This window comes from Falco punctatus, assembly GCF_963210335.1.
Source record: "Falco punctatus genome assembly, chromosome: 12".
In the NCBI taxonomy this organism is placed as follows: domain Eukaryota; kingdom Metazoa; phylum Chordata; class Aves; order Falconiformes; family Falconidae; genus Falco; species Falco punctatus.
In genome coordinates this window covers 29,022,251-29,042,348 of record NC_137592.1, presented here as the reverse complement: position 1 = coordinate 29,042,348, position 20,098 = coordinate 29,022,251, and the positions used below count along the sequence as shown (strand labels likewise).

Here is a 20,098-nt window from a genome sequence, read left to right as displayed (position 1 = left end):
CACTGCCTGGGTCTGTAATGATGTTTCAGAATTTGTTTTTACAATTAGAAACTGCATCAGGCTGCTTATTGCTGAAATGTTAGGTGGGTTTTTTTTGCGGTCCCAAAATAAGCATTTTAGGTTTTACTTTCATAAAGCACTGAGACACCCCCAAAAAGGTGCTATAATTGCAGATAAATGTCTATGATCTTTTTGTACAGGTGTGTGTGGTGGTCATTGTGGAATAACATTAATGGCTTTCATAGCTTTGTTCTTTATAAATGCTTTTTCAATACTATTACATGTTCACAGAAGGTACCAAACCCTTGTTCTTGTCACTGAAAGCCTATGCTCCAGCTGTTGACCAAAGGCAGTGCTGTAGCTCTTATGTTTCTGTCCAAGTGAATGCTGTATAGGAGACTATGAATTTAGGCAGCTGTGCAATTAGCGTAAGTCTTTCAATAACCAAGTCTTCTGCAGAATAACACAGCCTTTTACTGAGCATGCTACAGGCAAGAAAGGAAATCCTGAAGTTGGACTTGAAATACATGTGTTATCTTATGCCCCTGGATGCCTATACTGCAACAGTTAATGGTGGAGAAAAACTTACTTTCTAGGCTGGACAGCAGCAGCAGTTTAGGCAGCTCTAGGACCAAGCATCCTTTTCATTTTTCCCTACAACAGTTGCAAACCCCTTCAAAGTCTTTAGGACAAAATTACATTATAGCCTCGTACCACAGATTGTGTGGTGCAGAGGGGTCCCTATCATCCAAGATGTGATACAGTTCAAATGCTGACTAGTTTCAATGTTAAGGCTTTCTTCTCCTGCCATTTCTTATTAGAAATCGATACAGATACGGCTTATCAAAGTTTCAAGCTAGTTTTAGCTAGTAAAGTAAAAGGAGACTCAAGATTGAAATTCATATTGTGGATTATATGTCACTGCGGATGATTCATCTTTCCTTCCTAAAAAAAAAAAGAAGGTGATGCTTGGTCTTGGGGTGCCATGCATACGAGTGTAGACATTCTTTATCAATGAAAATAGATTATAGTCTAAAGTAACAATCTGGTTTTGTGTTCTGAATCTGAAAGTACCTTGAAGAATCCCGTCTGAACTGGAACCTCAATTTTTATGCATGATGTAATCTTTAAAAATTTTGGTTCATAAACTCGTTTAAATAAGTAAATGTAGTACCTTTCTGTCTTCTCTCTTTTTTTCTTAATCTCCCCTCCACTCCCACCCCCCTGCAACTCCAGAAGGCAGCAGTGTAAAGAGCAGGGCTGATAATGCATTGCTGCACATATGGGGAGTGACAGCTGCTTTGTCTCTGAGTCTGTAGCTAAGCAAGAGGTACACTTTTAGATGTGCTTTAGTTTAGACATCTGAGTATTGTAGCCCTTCAACCTGTGCTTCTGCCACATTCATGAAGCTGTTGCAGCTGATGACCTGTTTGAAGGTGCTTGAAAGAGGTTTGTATGACACTTTCTTCAAACTGTCTGATCCTGTATTTTCTTTCCTGTTGTCACTGTTGCACACGTAGCTGGTTTACTGATTATAAAAGAGGTGGAAGGAATATAGGATTCAACCTTAGTATTTTTTTGTCACTGGCCTGCAGGATGAAGATGATGGTAATCTGTGTGACAGCATGTTGGTTTGTAACCAGAAGCACACAGAAACAAACTTTAATCTGCTTAAGCCTTAAGATTTATTTGAAAGGGAAGAAGAAGAATGGGATAGCTGGAGAATAATTGTTAAAATGTATTGTTTGTTGAACTTTTATACAGTTGGGACAGTAGCAGTACTGGTCTGGTCTAGTTCTGATCAGCAGCACAGAGTCTGTGGCAGAGTCATGGCCATTTTGGGCAAGACACAGCTTTCTATACCCAGGGATGCCTCAACTGTGAAAACACATTTGTGTAAACTTCTTCCCTTCCTCCTTCCTAAATATATTCCATGTTAGTTTTTATTATAGCTGAACAAAACTTAATTTTCTCAGAAAAGGACTGTGTTGGTTAGCTTTGTAAATTTATTAATAGGCCTATGTACCTAATGTTTCAGAAGCACTGAGAGCAAGGGGAGTTTTTGTTTCTCAAGTTTTACTTCTCTAGAAAATGTGGATTTCACTGTTTCTCTGGCATGGACGGCAGACATGATAAAAAATACAGAAATTCAGGTGGAAAAACGCGAAGTAATACTTCACTGTATCTTTGAAGAAAGTAGAATGCAGGGTTTGAAATGAGAGTGGCAGTTGTTTTATGGCAAACCTAAAGACTGATTTGTGTCTAAACCTAAAAGGTATTGTCTATTTTGATTTAGAAGTTACTACGTTGTTGTCTTTTTTTGTCAGTTCTGTAATTTAAATTACTGTGTAGGACTGAAGTCCAGGAACAAAAAGCTTACAGCTAGTGATAGCTTCATGATAGTATGATAGAGCAAGAAGTGTGATGGTGAGAAATACTGTTGTTCATCTACAGTCACCTAGAAAAATTAATACATAATTAAAGTGTGGTGCATAATGTAAGTTTAAAATAGACTTGGAACTTGCACAGAATAAATATCCTGTATTGTTGTGATGTTACTCTTTCTAGTTGGGGATGATATGGTATTGTGTGGATAGAAAAGCCAAGTGTCCTGAACACTGAAGAAAAAAACTCCAGAACCAGAAGATTTCATAAAAATCAAACCAATATCCAATATCCATGTTTTAACTTATCTTCTATTTATCTTTTCCAGGTTGCAGTAGTAAAATTGAAGAATGCAGATAAGGTTTTTGCCATGAAGATACTTAATAAGTGGGAGATGCTGAAGAGAGCTGAAGTAAGATCACAGTAATATTTTCTATAATCATGCACCGCCTTACTCTGCTGAATAGTTACTTCTCTTTCCTTCACATAATACTATGTGTATAGAGGGATTGACGTGCTTCAATACTTACTGGCAATATGAAGATTAATATTAAAATAAGCTTAAAGTAGTTAATGAGAAGGGTTAAAATGACATAGAATCTTGACTTAGGTGGGGCTGGGTGTTTTGGACATTGTATCTTTTCTATAATTGCACAAGAGTTACTGACTATACAAGCAATCTTTTAATGCACTTATTCCAGGAATGTAGTTTTTAGCAAGTATTTTCCATGGTGAAAGGTAGTTACTGAGCTATAAAAAGGTAATTACTGAGCTATAACTCACAAAGCCTATTAGATTATCAGTAGCTAGAACTTAGTCAGGGTCTAGTTTGTAAACTGAAAAATCAGAAAGATAGAAGTTACAAATAAAGTGCATGTTTCATAAAAATGTACATCTGCAAAAATTTGTGATGAAAAATTCTGCATTAGAGCTTGAGTCCATCATGTATTCTGAAAAAGGTGGAACAGCTCTTTTACCAGCCCTGCTTTGCCTTGTGTTCCTACTTCTGTTACACAGCTCCACTCTTCATAACATCCTCGATACATTTCCTTGGATTCCTTTGGAAACAAACTTAGAAAATGCAGTCTGCACCTGTAGACTTCTGTTTTAATTTGAAACAGAACACGTATCTAACGCTTTAAATTGCTTAGAAATTCTTCATCTATGCATACTAGAAATAAATTGCCTAAAAAAAATAGACTAAAAAAATATAACTCAGTGTTTTATACATGCAAAGTTGCATTGGCCATTGCATTTTCTTTAGTTTGGACAGTGCGAGCACTACCTTGGCGTCTCTTCCAACTTGTCTGATCTCTAACCTCAGCTTTTGTTTGGAACTCCTACTTTGCTACTCTCAGACTGCCTTGCTGTTCAGTTCCTTCCAACTTTATTCTGTTGTCCTCATTTATGTTTTAATTATATCTTGTTAGGAAATTAGATCAATGGGAAACCATCATGTTTAAGAAAATAAAAGCTGTATCCAGACAAATTAAAGCCAATTTCTGATGTGTGCACATCCTGTCTCTTTTAATGAAAATGTTACCACATTGAGAAGTATAAATGGCATGCAGATTGTGGTTAGATGTACACAATGTGTTTCCTCTTTATCCAGAGATTATTCAGATACTGAGCAATCTGGCATTAGTCTTGATGCAAAGAGGTATTTCTCTCCAAGACAGATGTCATTACTCTTAAGTTTTATTATGTCAGTGAAAGAGACCAGAAATAAAGTTCCACTCTATTTTTAAATGTACCCTTTTAAAGCCAGTTTAAAAGCAATTTTTTCCCATTAAAATACAGTTATAAATAGGTTTGAAAGATTTTTCTGCATGCAAGGTATTAAAAATATTCTTCCCATGGGTCCAGCTGAATTTCTGGAAGTCTGAACCATTAGCCTAAAAAGAATTACATCTATGTTTTTCCATGTATTTGTAACCCATGGGTATACAGTGGAAAGAGAACCATCTGGAGTGAAAATGTATCACAAAGTGTGACCTTCAACAACTGTAACCTGTCATTTTTAAATATTGATGAACACACCTCACTTGTTACTACTGCTAAGGAAAATGACCCATTTTGGTCCTGTTAGCAATGTGCTCCACTAACACTGAAGTCCACAAGAAAATTAATGCAGTCCAAAAATGCACAATGAGCACAGAGATAAGTCTGTACATAAATGGCAGAAGCAAGTTGTTCATATACCTCTGCATCAACCCTGTGGGAAGTGAGTCATTTGTAAAAGCAGAAAGGGAGTATGTACTCAAAAGAGGCTTGGAAATGCCAGATTAAGGTTGATGACTGCCAGCCCTGAGAGTAATTGTATGCAAAAACTTTGTTACAATGAAATTACACAGGTTGGGAGGTCACCCTTCTCTCTTGCATTATGAAGAACGTAAGTTTTCCGAATACTTACCACTGTTGAAAACCCAGATGTGATGTGGAACTGGGAACATTACTGATACAAGGGGTACCTGAAAGTGTGCAACAGCTTGCTGTTACGCTCCCAAACCTGTTACCTTGAGTGTTGACAGTCACTTAGAATTACACGTGTGCCATGGTAGTACCAGATGAGGCTCAGGAGAGACCAGGACAAATACTATGCAGCATGGAAACAGTCAGCTCTCCTGGAACGTGTTAACTCTGAGCTAAGGACACGAGTACCCTGAATTCTTTGCTGACTGATAGACCATGATAACAATATAGATATAACCACAGCATCGAGTTGGCTTTGCTGTGCCAGAGTTGGATCAGATGACCTGTGGAGGTCTCTGCCAACAATTCAAGGAGACTGTGCCTAGGGAAGATGAAGTGTAGTGTTGAAATAATGACAGGCACACACACACAAAAAAAAAAAGACTTTATCTAAAAAAACCTTAATTGAGCTATGTAACAGTAATTGTAGGAACCACTGCCACAATCCTTTTCTTCCCCCCTCCCCACCAGCACACACCCCCAGGCACAAATTAATGTGAAGCCCATTAACCACTTAAACTCTTTGGCTGTTACTGTCTCAGCTGTGATCTACTGTGGTAATAGCAGTTGCTGTCAGCTCTAGGCATGCTGCCTGGAGGTGGGTGTCTAGAGTGCTCAAGGAATGCATGGTCTTTTGTTAAATCATGGCAAAAACAAGTGGAATTATATAAACTCTGTAGTAACTAATCCTGTGGATTGTGCCATAACAAGTAGAGAAACTACGTGTCATTTATCCTTATGAAAACAAGAGTTCATAGTATCTCTCTCTGAAATATGTTAAGAGTTTATAAACAAAGAAGGAAAAAAATCAAGCTGACGCATAGAATAGCTTTTCTTCCCACTGAAGAGCATCCCTTCTCCTCCTCCTCCCCCAAGTTCAGTTTTCATTTAATAACCTTTGAGAGTATTTGTTTAAAGCATGTTTTATTATTTTCTCAGATTTCACTGATGTCTCATGTGTTGTGCTATGGTTAAAGTATACCATCTTTTTTTTTTCCTGGTCTGCAGCATTCCTGCTCACTGTATTCACCACAACAAGACTCGATATGGTTTATTTGCTTGAAGGAGGGAGTTTTCTGCTCTGTTTTTACTGCATGTATTCTTGTGCGTGGCTCAACCTAAAATGATACTTCACTTTTAATTCTTCACTCTCACAGCCAGCAATAACCATGTCAGAGTTCTGGTATTTGCCTATTGTTTTTGGAAGTGAAATTGAAAAAGTAAAAAAAAAAGGCTTGGATTTCCTTTAAATTTAGCTGTCTTCTAAGGTGGAAGAGAACGGAGCATGGTTCAAATCGATGAAACATTTTGTGAAGTAGCAGAGTGTGCTGGAAGACATTATGGTCTATGTTTATCTCTTAACTCTTCATCTGCCCTCTAAATAGAGTGCACACAATTATTATTTTTTCCTTTACACTGTCTTTTAGACCTTTTTCTGAACAAAAGTGTTTGTTGGCTTTGCTCTTTTGGTACCTTTTGTTTTCTTGTGACATTTGCTTCAGAACTCAGGCCCTTCAAAGTGTTTATTGTATTTCTTTGCTGTAGTTTCTTTTTGGCTTGTCATCTGTTTGGTCATTTTCCTCTGTCATCCTGCAAAGCTGCTTTTGCTGAGGTGATTTATTCACTTCTTGGGGCAGGTTGTAAGACCTCCATTAAATTAACTGCCTTTCTGCTTTCCAATTGGTTATTTTCTTCACATACTGTCTTCTTTTATGTTGTGCAAACCTGTGTTCTCCTCCTTCTCTTAAGTATTCCTTAGCATTTCTTGGCAGTTCTTGTACCTTCTCCGTTCCACTTGCTATGAAGACACATTTTGCCTCCTCTATTTCTTTCCAGTATATTCAGGGGAGGTCTTACCAACAGCTTATATCTGGCAAGAGCAATATTAAATTCTGTCCTGCTTTTCCTGAAGCAGGGTGTGGAGAAAACCCCAACTGGTTAATGATTATCAAATTATGACTATGTGGACATTACTGGCAGCAACTTTCAAATTAAAAGAACAACCTTGCTGATGTGAAAATTCAAGTGTAAAACTGGGCTGACAGCATGATGAGATAAAACAATGACAGGACTCCAGATTCTAGTACTTTAACTTCTATTGCAATTATAATTATATAATGTCATTATTGATGGCTTTCTTCAATCTTATATTGCAGTTGTGTAATTATTGATACTGGTTTTCAATATCTGTGTGCACAAAAAAGTTAAGATTTTGACTTAGGATCTTTGAACAATGCAAAGCAGCAGGTTATTGCTTCCTTCGCATCACTTAACTATATAGAGAAGTACAACTGTTTAAATGTGAGGAAGGTGGACTTTTCTGATACCTAGTTTTTCGTAGATTTTGGCATGTATGGAGAGTGTGGTAAATTACTTTTTGACTGAGAGGTAGTTTGGATATTTTCCCAAAAATATAATGTTAAAACATAGTCAACTTGCAAAATGTGATTATTTTAATATTTTACTTAAAGCCTTTAATTATTTTTCTCCCCTTCAGACAGCCTGTTTTCGGGAAGAGAGAGATGTGTTAGTGAATGGAGATAACCAGTGGATCACAACATTACATTATGCATTCCAGGATGAAAACTATTTAGTGAGTGTTGCTTTTATGTATATATGGATGGAAATGCAGATTCTTAGTTGTGTTTTGAGACAGCAGTATAGTTTATTTGTTAATTTTATGTTCTGGACCATACAGGCCATGTAGGGATCTATGATTTCGTGCATAAGAATCTAAAGGGTAGAGAGTGGTCAGAAACTTCTAAAGTTTTGCTGTAAATACCTCAGGAATGTAGCTTTGTTTTCTAAACCACTTCACATTTGTTGCTAAACATGGGTCAGTCTGAATCTTCTTTCTTACAGTTTGTCCCTCCAATTTGATTGGATTCTTAAAATAAAAGTGCACTTAATTAACAGCAGTTTTATGTCTTCAATTTTTGTGATTAGCTTTGCTGATTACTGCTTTACAGTTAGAAATAGGGAGTAGACTTTTTTTGGTCTTTGCTTTTTTTAAGGACTTAAACCCGCTAAAATAGTATAAAGCAATAAAATGTTCTTGCAGTGTGGAAGAATGCCACTAAATATTAATAAATAAGAGTGGAATTTTAGATTAAAGGATCTCTTTAATTATTTAGTCATTTAGTTTTCAAGTATTTTGAAAGGCTTGCAAAAAGAGGCTGGTATGAGGTGAAAGTGCCAATTTTCTATGAAATCCTTCCCACTTAAAATATGTTTTGATTGTGATATAGTTTTGTTAATATTTATGCCTGAAAAAGTAAACTACTACACATTAAAAGATTTTGCTTATTTGGGTTTCATTGTCCTGTGCTTTGGATTCTTACATCATTAGTAAGTTCTAATGTTTTCTTAAAAATCTACTAGGCAGTCATAATCCTTCCCTCCCCGCCCCCAGTGTGTCCAATAAAAGAAGTGCTGTACACGGAATTCTTGCAGAATTGTAATGCTTTTTGCCATTATATTGCTTTCTGTTCTGTCGGCTTAGAAGCTTGTAGATCCATGGATTTTGGTGCAGTATATACAGAAAAAGGGCTCTGCGTCCGTGAATCTAACTGTTGGCTTAAATACCTCCCAGCCAGCTTCATGCTTTGTTAACGTGGACAGTAAAAACAATCTCATATTTTAAAGAATTCTGATTTTACTATTAACAGTATTTCAGAGAAAATATTATATATTCTGCAACCGCCTGCTAGAATTTGTTTTATCTTGCCAGTTTCCTTACTTTCACTAAGCACAGAGCAGCTTCTGTTCTTTATCTTTGATAGTTTGCTAACGGGAGCTAATTTTGCAGCCTGCTAGGGAAAGCATCGGTAATACTGGTTTTCGTCATTTTAATGTGAATGCATCCCTAGTTCTCTATATGCTTTTTATTAAAATATAACAGGAGCGACCTTTAAAAAAAAAATATGTGTAGGTTGAGCAATAGAATCATAGAGTTATAGATCATTTATGTTGGAAAAGACCTTTAAGATCATCAGGTCCAACTGTTCCTGCCAAGTCTACCACTAAACCATGTATGTCCCTAAACATTGCATTTACACATTTTTTAACGCTGCCAGGGACAGTGATTCTGCCGAGTCCCTGGGCAGCCTGTTCCAATGCTTGACCACCCTTTCAGTGAAGAAATTTGTTCTAATATTCTGATATCAGATGGACCTTGACAGACTGAAGAACTGGGCAAAGAGAATTCTCATGAAGTTCAGCAAAGGGACATGCAATGTCCTGCATCTGGGGTGGAATAAAATAAACCCAGTACATGCTGGGGGCCAACTGGCTGGAAAGCAGCTTTGCTTGAGGTCCTGTTGGATAACAAGATGACCATAAGCCAGCAATGCACCTTCACAGCACAAAAAGGCCAAGAGTATTCTGGGCTGCAAGGAAGAATGTTGCCAGTAGGTCAGTGGAGGTTCTCCTTCTCTGGTCAGCCCTGGTGCAGCTGCTTTTTAAGTGTTGTGTCCAGTTCTGGGCTCCCCAGTGCAAAAGAGAGGTGGAGCTACTGGAGCAAGTCCAGTGCAAGGCCAGAAAGATGATAAAGGTACTGGAATGCCTTTCATGTAAGGAAAGGCTGAGAACTGGGTTCTTCAGCCCAGATAAGTGAAGGGTTGATGGGCTTGTCGTCACTGTGTATAAATACCTGATGGGAGTGAATGAAGACAAGAGTGCCAGATTCCTCTCATTAGTGGCCAGTGACAGGACAGGAGACAATGGACACAAATTGAAACACATGGAACCTTGTCTGAACACAATAAAACACTTTTTACTGGGAGGGTGGTCAAACACTGGACCATGTTACCTGGAGGAGTTATGGAGTCTCCATCCTTAGAGATACTCAGAACCCATCTGGACAGAGTCCTCATCAGCTTGCTCTTGCTGACCCTACTTGAGCAGATGAGGTTGGAGTAGATAACCCCAAAAGTCTCTTCCAACCTAAACAAGTCTGTGATTTAGGATAAAATGCCCATGTTAAACTTCCACTAGTTACTAGAATTTACTGTCCTTAAATCTCTTTCTTTCTCTTGGAAGGGTAGTGCTGTTGTACAGTAGCATTTTGAGAAGTGTGTGAGACTTCAATAGATCTGGATGTTTATGTGCATTAAAAAAATACTTTTAAAGCTCTTTTTTAAAAAACCGGGATTTTTAAGGACATGGATCTATGACATTGGATGGGATGCTATGCATTGACTGAATTGTTTTCTTAAAAAATTTAGTTAAACTTAGCTTTGATTCCTATGCACGTTATTAACATCCAAGTGCATGACAATAATGTGAATTACAGTTTGAGTGTTGGCATGCTTCAGGAGTTGAAGGTTTCCTTTTCATTAGGCTCCTGTGTTGCTTTTGCAAAATGGGAGGTGTTTTACGAGCCAAAATTCCATTATTTTGTTATATCCAGTAACTGAGTTGTACTGGTTTTAAAAATGCTGAAAAATGAGTGCAGAGATCCCACATTAGTTGTGAGAATCTTAAGAGGTTTTTTAATGTACTTTCAAAGCAGTAAGTTAAGCTCTTGCAAATCTTTATACAGTGTATCAGTTAATAATAATTATATTAAGTTCCAAAGGTTTAATGTATTTTCTAAAACTGTAAAACATGAGAAGCTAATACTGTAGACCTTGTCTCAGAGGGGAGCATAGGAGTACCACTGAACAGAAGATATTTATCTCATGTGAGGCATGTGAGCATAAATTAAGAAGTTTACTATTCATGTCATAAAGCAACAGATGAAAATTTGATTGTCAGCTCATCGAATATTTTGTGGAAATGCATTTTGTACTTTCTTCGTGCACTTAAACCAATGAGGTTTAAGTTATTGCCCAGGTTATTCTGTATTAAATTGTTGAAGTTGACAAAATCTTTGTTCATAAAATTTATTGTTATGGAAGGTATGAGGGAAAGGAGCAGGTGTAAGATTTCTGCCTGCCCCACTTTTATCTTGTAGCTGGTATAATTTTGCAGAATTTTTTCCACATATTTTATTTTTTTTCCTGAAGGTGGGAAAGACTTCAGCAAATGAGGGGAACTAATTATAAAAACTTCCTTTAAGTTGTGTAATCAAAATTTTTAAGAATGAAATTGGGATGTACTTTATTGCATCTTTAATATTTTATTTATTATGTGTGATTCATTATACACTATTGTTAAGAGTCACTGCTTTGAATATGGATATATGCTGCCTTCTTGGAAGGAGAGGTTGGAACTCTAGACAGAAGTTTTCAGATACTATATACTTCAGTGGGACATTATTCTAGTTAGTCTGTCCACAATGATGTTTGAAAGTAATGTCATAGCAGTGGGTTTTAAATTAGATTACTTATAATTAGTTAGTTAAAATTAGTTCAGGTTTTTCTTCTTTTCCCCATTTGCCCTTCCACTTGCTGTTCCACAATGAAAACAAACTAAGCTAAGCTAAAATGATACTAATTGTGAGTTTCCCACTTTCCTTAAGTTTATGTTTTTCAGTCATTTTGACCATGGTTCTTAAAGAAAGTGGCATTTCGTTCTGTCATAACACAGTGAAGTGGAGAAAGGTTCTGATCTCTTTGCACCTGATTCAATGGCAGGCAGGTTTTAAGTCTCATTAATAAATCAGAAATCAAACATATTTTTCTCCATCGTTTCAATTGGAGAAGGTGACACCTTCCATGGCATGTTGGCAGGTCTTGGTATTGTGCGCAATGCCAGCAGTATCTGGATTTGTACTGTGAGCCACTGGAAGTCTCTCAATCTTTTCCTTAATCTGAGTAATCTAAAAACTTTACTCTCTAAAATTGTTTGTTTAATGGGAAAAGAAGATGGTAGGAAAAAAGGGAAGGGGAAGCCTGGGAAATTAGGGGCCTTAAATGAGATCCCAAGTAAACGCATTTGTTGTTTTTATAGGTCTGTGCTTTAATCCTTTACTCCTTTTTTTTTTTTTTTTTTGGTAAAGGAATCCTGAGTACTAAAATACTTTATGTTTGGTGATGGGACAGTGGATGAAGCTGATACTGTCTTGTCATGAGGCTTACTGTATTCGGAGAGGTATAAATATAATGACAAATACTCAAGTAGGTTAAGTATTAAAATGGGGCTGAACCAGGTACTGTTTTCAGAAGATCTGAGCATCTTGGTTAGCTTTTTTTAATGCCCAAAATTTTTGCAATAAATTAATTTTTATGCTTCACTTAGGTTTTTAATCTCTGATTCACTCAATAAATGAGGGGTTTTTCTGCTGTTTTCTTATCGTTCCCATACTCCATAGTACCTGGTTATGGATTACTATGTTGGAGGAGACCTGCTTACGTTGCTCAGCAAGTTTGAGGACAGACTACCTGAAGACATGGCTCGTTTTTATTTGGCTGAAATGGTGATAGCTATTGATTCAGTTCATCAGTTGCATTATGTTCACAGGTAAGTAATTTGAGCTCCAACTTCCAGTTGGAGTTATGGGGGGTTGCTCGGTGGAGTGAAAATATTTCCCATTAAAGAGTTTAAGCTAGTAACAAGTATTTGCTGTAATAGTAAGTATAGTAGAATTGATCTGCCTACATCTTGTGGTTATTGAGAACTGTTCTTAACCTTGTACCATATGGTCAGAGACATGAATGAATATCCGCATGCATCTGATGGATCTTGCACGCTGGTATGTTTCAAAGTTAATGATCCATAATTTATAAAAGCAAAACTAGAAACCTGTTTGTGAAAGATGATCAACTTTGAACAGGTGCCTTCAAGAGACAGATTCTGTTTCTTAATTTGTCCAACCTATACAGAAGTTGAAAACACTCAGTGTGGTCGGTTTGGGATTTTTTTTTTCACCACTTTTTTTTGGACGTCATGAAATTATATTTAAAATGAAGTTGGGGCATTTTACTAAATAAGTGGAAGTACTTAAATTGTGGTACTTAACTTTACCTTGGTGTATATATATAAAAGGTAATATATTTTATTCATAGGAAAATAGTAAGTTGTTTGTGTCTAGCTTTTTTGGAGGCCGTGATTAATTTTTCCACAAAACTAGTATCATCTTTTCTTTAATGTATCATTCCCTACCAGATTCCATGGTGTTCTGGTATGCAGAGGAAAAGATTACGTTTACAAGAGGCATAAATTTCAAATGCACTCAGTAGATGTCCTTTGCTCTGACAGCAATCAGGAGGAAAACTCCCGGTTGTTTAAGCTGAATTATTAAGTTGGCAGAATGAGCTTGCCTGAGACTTCCATTTATCTCTCTTAATTAGTCTGTACTGGCCATTCCTTCTTTTACTGACTACTGATTTTTGTCCAAAAGGTGTATTGTGGTTTGTTGTGGTTTGTTTCCGGGTTGTTTTTTGTTTCTTTTGAGGTTGTGGCTTTTTATGAAAGAGCTGAAGCTAGGAGTGCTTTAAGGTGGGGTGGTGCTAAGCTGCAGATTGCTCGTCTGGAGTATTTTGAAGTCTGCTAGTTTTGTTGAAGAATTGTGTCTACCTGCTAAAAAGAGCTCTTTGTGATAACAGCTTTGGAAGAAGGCAAGCAGAGTATTTTTCTTGAATGTTGAAGATTTCAACAGTGTTATTTCTGAGGAACTGTTTGTTCACTTAGGATGTGATGTGAAAGGCTTTTGTATTCAGTTTAATTTGGATTTAACTTTTCAAATGTGCTTGTGGGTAAACTGTTGAGATGCTGTCTCCTCTTACCAGGTGAAGAGTACTTCCATGTACTACATAAACTGCTGCATTTGAATTTGCATGTGGGGTAGTAACTCTTCCCAGAAGAACAGATGCCTGCCTTCTCTAACTTTTCCTCCAAACAGATCAAAACTTCCTTAATTTAGTTAGCACTGTTAGTGTGTAATATACAACAGATGTGATGTTTCCACCCTCACATAGTAAGTGTCCCCAAGATGAAATAGGTGTGGGTGTAAAAATTTGGGTGAAAATTAAGTAGTGTTGCAGTTCAAAACAACATATTAATTGTTATTATTGCATATTTATTACTATGAATGTTTAACAAAAAAAAACACTTATACATTCCCAGCCCTTTGTTGTTTGATTTGTGGCCTTGCCAGTGAGGTTCCCATATTTATAAAGTCCACGCTGGCATTTTATCATTAATACTGCTGTAACACAATACCTGTTTATAAGGGGATGTTTTGCAAGGATTAAAAATGTAAAGAGCACTTGAGTGTATGTTAAATGATCAGTCTTTGTAATGAGACCTGTTCCACTGTTGGTTTTATTAGGGTTTTTGCAATGGGTAAAGCAAAAGAAAGGAAAAGAAAACACACATTCTAAATGCCACTAATGCTCTTTTCCTGAAAGTTTAACTGTGGTGGCCACATCCTTTTTGGGAATGCGTTGCACACAACAAAGGACATAGGAGAAGAAGGAAATACTCTAAAAGATAGATAATGTAACAGCTGTAGTAGTGGTATTTCAGATGAATAACCAATATGCACCAGGATTTGATCAGAGTTGTAGCTGCTGAACTGGAACCCATGATTTACGTGTGTTTAATTCAAGGCTTTTTTCATACAATGAGACAGCACATTGTTTTATTTTGTTTCCTTTTAGTGCCCCAGTTCTTTCAGGGTAGATTTTCACATTAACCATACATAGTATTGTACCTTGACCATAATTTTCAGTTATTTTTGTTAGGGAGTGACACTGATAGCAGTGGTAGTTGGTGTGCAGACCACTCTGATGTCAAATGCAAATCAGTTTTCTTTCCTAAAGTACATTGGCCAAGGTTCTGAAATATCAAATACAAGCAACCCCAGCATTTCTTAAACAAAATTGCTATGACTGTATTCAGGTTTTGGCATTCCAAATCTGAATGCCATTTCTGCACTAGCATTGTGGGATTGTGGCATTATGGGATGAATTTATAGTAGGAAGGAGATAAAAGTATTAGTAGGTATTAATAGAATTGTGTAGAGAAATTGCATGAGGTTTCCAGAACTGTGTCCTGATGCCTGCTGAATTGAAGAACGTGAAAAGCTGCTATCTGAAAGTAAAATCAGTGCTACTGTTTGGTAGATATTCTTAATTATTCCCTGGGTTTATCCACTTTTTTTTTAAATATGTGATACAATGTTTTTGAGATAACATCAGTTAGAACATAAAATTTGATACTGACCATTAATTTCTGGGGACAGATAGTGTGGTATTTTACCTGATAGTGAAATGTTGGCTTAGACTGTTAATAAAACAGCTTTTTCTTTAATGTGTAACAATTTTGCTATAATATTTTATTTTATATATAATATAATATATTATATATAATATATATAATATATATTATTCATTTTATATATATATATATAAAATAAATAATAATAGTGCAGTAGCACTAGCATTATCATATGATGTTGACAGCTCCAAGACTAGCTTTAGAAACAAAACTTCATCTAAGCTAATTATATGGGCAGGTATTTGCAGTGATGAAGAAAGTACGTATGTACATCTCTCACAAATGCACAACTTCCCTGGGAGTTCAAGTAAAGCTTATGCCTACCCCTGATACCTTAAATTACTAATTTGTACTAATGAAGTGATGCTTTCTTGTAGGCCAAGGTTAAATATTGTCTTGTGCTAGTTTTCTGCAAACTTTAGTAATACACAGGGTAAGATTTTGCCTTTATTAGGAATCAGCTTTAATTTGTGTTTTGTTTTTTATAGATTTGTAGCATCTTTTTGGTTTTTTTTTTATCTGAAAAAAAGCTTGTACATGCATTAACTTTAATCTCAGTTTTAAGGTTGTGATGTTATTTAATTCCTCATGGCATATGTTAAAAGCTTATATTTGCATGCATTATCAAATATCCAGGTGTGGGCTGGAATAAAAACTTAATGGCTGAAGCTAGGTAGCTACACTTTATTTATGCGTGTTGTATTACTCAAACATGTAAAATTTGTTCTTCCTACAACTCCTTAGTTATTTTAATGGTGAGCCAGGTCTTCTCTGTATTTTATGTAAGGTGGAAATTGAGGTGTAAAATGCTGGTTTTGTCTAAATACTTCTAAGTAAAAAAGACTTCGAAGGGCCTGCTTGCCACTGGGAGAGTTTCCCCTAGGGACTACAGTAGATACCCTCTGGGCACGTACTAGTCCTAGGCATCATGAGTGTGCCACTGGTGGTTTTGCACTCCCCTTTAGTCTGTCTGTGCTGTCTTCTGAGGCAGCCTTTACTTTACTAAGGGCGCATTTAAGTCTGTCTCTGTCCTAAATTTAATTTGGGACATTCTAGCTTCTTGAATAGTACAGAATTATAAGTGTTAATGTGCTTCAGTCATTTTCGTCTTGACTTTCTTTCCTCCATCTCTTTGCTCTGTGCAGAGTTGCACAGCGATTCAGTGCAGAGCAGATTTGCAGCTAGGGACTGTTCAACATTTAGGCTCGTGATCCTCCAGCCCACTGCAAAAATGTTCATTTAAAATAGTTTTCGTATATTGGCACACACCCATGTTAAACAGTTGTCTTTTTTTTCTATTGAATGGTAAACCAATCCTCGCTTACTTTCTTACTAAAAAAATGTTTTGGAAGGATTATGAAACACCTATGTTAATTACTATTTTTGTTGGTTAAGTTTATGGGAGGATAGTTAAAACTAGAGGGCAAGCTCTCAAGTTACATACATTTCAGATGTCATCTTTTGCATATGAAAAGATAGGCATACAAAGCAGAAGCACACCAACTTCCAGAAGGTATGCGGGATTACAGTTAGCTTGATCAGTGTGTTTCTGGATTTCTGGTTGCCACTCTCTTTTAGTCTGAAGGATTTTAGCATTCTAAGCCACCAGATGCTTCCCTTCCCCCCCCCCCCGCTTCTTTCCATTTTCTTTATCAACTTTAGCCTTCTCTGGAACATTTGAGCTCTTAAAATGTAGAGCAGCAGAATTCTCTGTGGAAGTGACATCCTTTTTGAGAAATATTGAACGTAAGGGAATAAATCCGTTAGAGGGATAAAAGAATTGTCTATTCCCCATCAAGCCAGCCCCTTTGCTTTACCAATAAGGTACTATTTGTCCTCAGTAAAAATCATCTTAGGGACATCTTTGAAGTATTTACTGTAGTTAGCAGGCAGCTGAAATCCGGGGTTCTTTGTAGGATGCATTTCACTTTCAACTATAAGTTTTAGTGCCAGCATATCCATTTTTGACTTGCTGAATAAGTGGTTTTCTGTCTTCTGGGTGTATCCCACCTTTCCTGATCATTAATTTGCTTAATTGGAAAATTTGGGGGTGGAAGGCCCATCCTAGGGAGTTAGCTGCGTTGCACAGTGTGTCTGAGCTGAGTTGGCACAAGGGTGAGCCAAGTGCTCTGGCCTTTGGTAAAGTGAACTGTAATTGTGGGTTTGAAAGAAAGCAACAACATATTTTAAGTGTTTACCAAACTTTGCAACAGACACACACACGCGCGTACATGAAGATGTCCTTACAAAGTGCTGAGAGTGAAGGAAACAGGGCTAGGAAAATAAGGAAAAAATAACATAAAATTCTTTTGGTATTCTTCTGAAAATATATTGCTTTGAAATGTTGCATGGTTTAGTTTTACATGGAAAACTGCAGGACAGAAAGTTATTTTAGTGAGTATTTTGTAAGCTAGTGCTTCCTTATAAGGTATTCCTTTATGGAGGTAGAGAGCTCTACAGGTCTAGGGTCTGTGTTTCCTCTCCATCTTTCCACTGAGCAGGGGCTGGAAACAAAGCTCATCTTTACAGACGCTGGGTTTTCATTTTGCCCTGTGACCATTTATGTTATAAACGCTGGCAGCTGCTCCCATAGTACCCCCTCAGGGTGGCATCCGACCTGCAGTGAGGACTCTGTAAGGTTAATGCTATTTGACTAGAATTTGTTGGTAGGATTTCTGGGGGAGCCTGTGATGGCCTAGAAGCATTCTGAAATAAAAGACGCACGTATGCTTGGAGTGCCAGAGCTGGCGGATCACACTGGCTGTGCTGTCATGTAGAAGGCAAATGGTTTCTTACAGTATTGTGTCCAGTGGGAGTGCTAAGTGGAAGCTTGTAGTGTGTGACTGAGCTAATGTAGACCTACATTCTGTGTTACTCGAGCAGAAGAAATTTAGAAACCCAAACTCCAGTGCCTTAAGTGATAGTAGCCTTGAGTAGTCTTTTCAGCAGAGGTGCTTTTACAAACACATGCTTTGGCCTTTTTCTCCCATTGTTTCTCTCTCCCCAAGACCCAAGCTCCACGCATCCCTTCTGCTCTGCTGAAACAAAGGTTTGTGGTGCTGTGCACTGAACTGAACAAGGACACTAGTCCAAGTTAGAAGCAGTTTCACATTTTCATTAACCTGGGTTGGTTCTCCATCAAATTGATGGAGAACGAGGATAAGAGGAAATTGCTTCAAGTTGGTCTTTCCAATAAAATCTATGTTCATCACATTGTGCCTGTTTTTTCCTTACATCCATCGAGTGGTGCTTGAGATATCTGGCGATTCATTCAACTTCATGATTTTTAAAGAAAAAATGACAGAGGAAGCAGTTGGAGATTGGGTATCTTAGATGTAGTTAGCCATAATAACCTCAGGAATAAGCCCTTCTCTTATTCTGTCTAAATTCTCTTATTCTTATCTAAGTCTGATACCTGCCACCTAAGGAAGGAAATTCTTGATGATTGTCAGTTGAGGAAAGCCAGCAAGACGAGGAGTGCACCCCTTCATTTGTTCTGGTGAGTCCCCACCAGTCTTTTAGCTAATTAAACTTTTGTTAGAAACAAGACTCACAGGAAAAGGAGGAATGTGTACGAGTCCTTTTTTTTTTCTTCTTTTTTTTTTTCTTCTTTGTTTTATGTAGATTGGTATATCTTCTGGGTGCAGTTGCTTGAAAGGCAGATGGGTGTGAGTACTCTGTTATCCTGTTTAGGTAGGAACTGGATGTATTTGTTATAAAGCAGAAGTATGTAAACCTTTCTAAAAGTGAAAATGAGAGGGACAGACAAGAAATAAAGTTTGATTGAAAAAGGGTCATTTTTAACCTTGTGCCTTAATGGGAAAATTCTTAATGCCAGAAATCTCTTATAAAAAAACCCTGATCTTGCCTTCCAAGTATAGTATGTACAGCAAGGCTCAGCAGAGGCTGTATGTGATGGAACTTTCCAGGAAATACTGCTGCCTCTAGCATAAAGATTCATTTGACTTCTGTGGTGTTTGCAGAAAAAAAGTCCATGTTAGAACTGTCATAATTCTGATATGAGATCTGTTTCAGTGTCTTATGAAGTTGGAGGTGTTTTCAGAATTTAATAGCTGCTTTGAAGACAAATCATTCCCATTTGCAAGCTGTTTTTATGTGAGTTAAGCTATAATTTTACACTTAGCATTTTCTGATTATTTCAGACCTGGAAATATTTTCTCCTTCTATTTTCTTTGATATCCAAAATCAACATCAGGAAAGTAGGACAAAAACATCTTCCTTATTTCTGACTTTTTTTTTTTTTTGTCCTGGTGATTGTGGTTCTGAGGGTATAATTAGTGAATTGTTTAGTGGCTGAGGATCGAGTTGTTAATTAACACTTTCAGTGATTTTATTCTCATTTATAAAGTTTGGAATGATGCAGGCAGAAATGAGGATGGCAGTTGTGTGAGGGAGTCTTCAGTATTCTCAAGTTTTCTATTATATTAGAAGGAAACTACCTACCTCGTCTTTTGTCCTCTACAGACTTTTTCCATTTCATTATCTTTGTGAACACAGTATTTCATAACTACCTCCTTTCACAGTGTCTCAAATTATCATTTATTAATACCCTATCTGTTCCTCAAGTTCTCCCTTACAATGCCTTTATTTTATTTACGATTATGGGCCCTTTGCTTTTTTTTTTAATGTGAAGTATCACTGGTTTTATGTTATTAGATTAGATCGGATTAGAAGCTCACAGGAAAAAATTGTTATCATCTTCTGAGTGTCATGTAGATTTGTCGTTGCATAAATAAGCAATGATAACTTGCTTTATTGTTTGATATTCCTGCAGTAGTAGTATAAAACCATAATATTGAGATGCTTGAATACATTATAAGAAATTTTTTAAACCACTTTCTTTTATGCAGGTTCTTGCTAGAGCATTCTTCCCAGTGAGTATTTAATGGATTTGGAGTGAGAATGTCTTATCTGAACTTTCAGATCTGACAAACAGAAATTTGGTGTTTGAAATTCTGAATTAAATTAGTAGTTGGGACAACAGCAAATGTAATGCTTCCTTTTCTTCATAGTAAATTAAGATATACTTGCAAGATATCTTAATTATAATAAGATA

General features: G+C 36.9%; 1 protein-coding gene across 7 annotated transcripts in view; it reads left to right on the top strand.

Moving 5' to 3' along the window:
- CDC42BPA (CDC42 binding protein kinase alpha) overlaps positions 1 to 20,098 on the top strand; it is a 188,876-nt gene that overhangs the window by 65,211 nt on the left and 103,567 nt on the right. For all 7 annotated transcript variants that reach the window (XM_080408787.1, XM_080408785.1, XM_080408784.1 and 4 more), the window contains exons 4-6: positions 2,714 to 2,797; positions 7,355 to 7,450; positions 12,113 to 12,261. In XM_080408787.1, the coding sequence (XP_080264913.1) occupies positions 2,714 to 2,797; positions 7,355 to 7,450; positions 12,113 to 12,261 (329 nt within the window). The remainder of the gene's footprint in view (positions 1 to 2,713; positions 2,798 to 7,354; positions 7,451 to 12,112; positions 12,262 to 20,098) is intronic.